Source organism: Seriola lalandi, unplaced genomic scaffold (assembly GCF_002814215.2).
Source record: "Seriola lalandi dorsalis isolate HSWRI2012SDOR001 ecotype SW California unplaced genomic scaffold, Sedor1 jcf7180002054137, whole genome shotgun sequence".
Lineage (NCBI taxonomy): Eukaryota > Metazoa > Chordata > Actinopteri > Carangiformes > Carangidae > Seriola > Seriola lalandi.
The window spans coordinates 77091-80150 of NW_019524690.1; the positions used below are offsets into that span (position 1 = coordinate 77091).

The window sequence follows — 3060 nt, forward strand, 5'->3', positions numbered from 1 at the left end:
TGTGTGTGTGTGTGTGTGTGTGTGTGTGTGTAGATGATAAGAAGGAGCTGGGCGCCGCTCGCCGCAGCAGATACTACATGAAGTACGGGAACCCGAACTACGGAGGCATGAAGGGAATCCTCAGCAACTCCTGGTCAGACTCCAGCTGTTCACTCAGTCACATCACGGCCAGATGTTTATTGATTAATCAATATCAGAATATCAGGAACACTGACATATGAAGGTTGTTGTGTTGTTGTGTGTTTTTACATCTAAATGATGTTTTTTCTTCGCCATGACAACGTGTCGTTTCTTCTTCTTTGGCTTGAATGAGAGCTGTTTGAAGAGAGGCGTGGTCAGTCTGACAGCCGGCCCTCATGTGTTCTGCTCTGCTCAGGAAGAGGCGGTACCACAACCGGCGGATCCAGCGAGACGTCATCAAGAGCAAGAAGCCTCTGATCGGAGACAGCATGGGTCACACGCCGCCGTACACTCACCGCCACTCCGGTAAGACCTCGCACAGGAAAACCAGGTTCAGGATCTGAGTCCGGCCCGAGTCCGGCCTGACAGGTTGAAGACCAAACTGCTGCAGCAGAGGAAGTGATTAGTCAGCTGATTGATTGGTTGATTAAATGAAAACTAGAAATAGAAAATAAATAGATTTAGATAAATGTATTTATCAGATTTTTTTATCGGGATCAAAGTAAAGACGTTCATTGATACAACAGCTGTTCAGCGGATGCTGTCATTTGAACTGGATCCATATTGTTTATTATTTGTGATTTCCTGGTTTTGTTGACAGGAAGTGAGGTCATGATGAGAAGTGTAGAGACTGAATCTTCTTCTTCTTCTTCTCTCTCAGCCGACCTGGTCAACCTGCCAGAGGAGCCAATCAAGGAGGAGGAGGAAGAGGAAGAGGAGGAGGACAGTGATGAGGACATGGACTCTGACGACAGGGTGGTGGAGTACAGGGAGCGAGGTGAAAGGGGCGGAGGTGGAGGTGGCAGCTCACGCTCACTGGGGGCGGGGCTCCGCAGCCGGGCTGAGCGCTCTCCGTCCCCCTGGTCGGAGTCGGACGAGATGGACTACGACCTGGAGCTGAAGATGATCTCCACGCCGTCGCCGAAGAAGAGCAAGAAGATGACGATGTATGCTGACGAGCTGGAGACTCACCTGAAGAGCATCAGGTCAGAGCCGCCACCTGTCCTATCCTCTCCTCACCTGTCCTCACCTGACTCCACCTGTGTGTTGAGTTTTGTCTTTGTGTCTTGAGCAGGAACCGGATCGGGGGGTCGGGATCACAGAGCAGGACCAAATCGCCGTCGCCCACCAAGGTGACGGACGTGCGGCAGCTGCTGGAGGAGAAAAGACAGGGACTGTCTCAGCACAGATCGTCCCCCCCGGCGGCCAGCAGCGGGAAAACAGGTGTGCAGGTGTTAAAGTGACAGATGTGATATTTCAGTGTGACTGTACCAGCTGATCAGCGTTGATTCTGCGTCTGCAGACGTGCGGCAGAGGCTGGGGAAGAGACGCTACTCCCCCGACAGACAACGCTCCCCCTCCCCCGTCTCCCCCAGAGAGACTCCCCCAGTCAGAGAACCAATCAGAGACGTTCATCGCAGACTGGGCGTGGCCAGTCAAGACAACAGAGGCCTCTACTCCAACTCATCCAAAGACAGAAAGACAGGTACGGAGGGAGGGGTCAGTGTTTCCTCAGGAGTTCCTGATGTGACACACAGCTAATGTTTGTGTTTGTGTTGTTTAAACCCCGCCCCCTGCCCCGCCCCCAGGCGGCCTGTGGAGCAGACTCGGCTCTAGCGACGACAGCAGCTCCGGACATCACGACCGCAGACCGAGCGGCCGTTCGTCAGGCCTGTTCTCCTCCCCCTCCTCATCAGGGCGGGGCGACGCCGGCGGCAGCAGCGATGCTGCCGGCGTCAGCAGCGGCGGCAGCAGGAGGAGACGAGGCAACGGGGAGGAGGGAGAGGAGGAGGAGGAGGAGGAGGAGGAAGACGACTCGACGCTGCAGAGGATGTGGGGCGCCATGATCAAACAGAAACAGGATCTGTCCCACAAGATGAAGAAGAGCCGACTGGACAACCTGCCGTCACTGCAGATCGAGATCAGCCGCGACAGCAGCGACGAGTCCGACGCCTGAAACTGAACCGGGGGGGGGGGGGGGGGGGGGACCAAAACCTCTGAACTCCACATCACACATTTCCTCTGAGTCCCGAACATTAGAGACATGAAGCTGTCAGAGCAGATCGGAGGCCAGTGTGGTGACGGGAGCCGCTGCAGTCCAGGGAGGGATAACTGAGCAGGGCCCCTGGGCTGAGGCCCCTGGGTGGGGGGCCCCTGTTCAAAGTGACTGTTAACAATGCTGTCAGTCAGCAGTAGGATGATCCTGATCCAGAGTCTTTTAATGTTGAGAATCTGAAGATTTCACTGCTCATGAAAGTGTGAAAAACCATTTGATTGGACCAATGAGAGACTTCATACCTGGACCTGGACCTGGACTTGGATCTGGATCTGGATCTGGATCTACAGTCACTGGACTCTGATGGAAACAGATCAGTTCTGTTGTTGTCACAGCTGAGAATAGAAATCCAGCTGCTGCTCAGATCAGCTGATCCATGTTGACTGTTAGGTCTGACGGCAGCTTCCTGTATTAAACCATCAGCTGATCTCATGTCAGTTCATATCAGATCAACAGACTGAACCAGGACCTCCAGTATCTGGATCAAGCAGCTGGTGAGGGATCAGACTCTGGATCAGGATTTACCTACAAAATGTTACTGAAAGAAAAACAACTACAGATGATTCTCCTGTGTGGGCGGGGCCAGGGGCCTTTAACACGTCTGTGTCGTTGGTGGGGGGGGGGTGTATTGTCTCCTGTTGATATATTAAATCTGTGTTGCATCATGGGAGAATCTTCTCCTCTCACCTGGCCACCTGCTGTCTGTCATCAGTGGATCATTCCTGCGTCACTGCGGAGATGACGCCGCCCCTGCCCCCCCCCGCCCCCCCCGTTGCCTCGTTCGGGACCATTCCTCCTCATCGTCGTCACTCCATCACTCCCGG

The 3060-nt window shown here is 54.2% G+C and overlaps 1 protein-coding gene across 1 annotated transcript in view; it reads left to right on the top strand.

Moving 5' to 3' along the window:
- Positions 1-2382, top strand: part of ncbp3 (nuclear cap binding subunit 3) — a 6550-nt gene extending 4168 nt beyond the window's left edge. Inside the window, exons 6-11 of the mRNA XM_087173241.1 lie at positions 9-133; positions 377-486; positions 842-1166; positions 1256-1404; positions 1484-1666; positions 1770-2382. Of these exons, the coding sequence (XP_087029367.1) occupies positions 9-133; positions 377-486; positions 842-1166; positions 1256-1404; positions 1484-1666; positions 1770-2137 (1260 nt within the window). The 3' untranslated portion in view covers positions 2138-2382. The remainder of the gene's footprint in view (positions 1-8; positions 134-376; positions 487-841; positions 1167-1255; positions 1405-1483; positions 1667-1769) is intronic.
- The last annotated feature ends 678 nt before the right edge of the window (positions 2383-3060 follow it).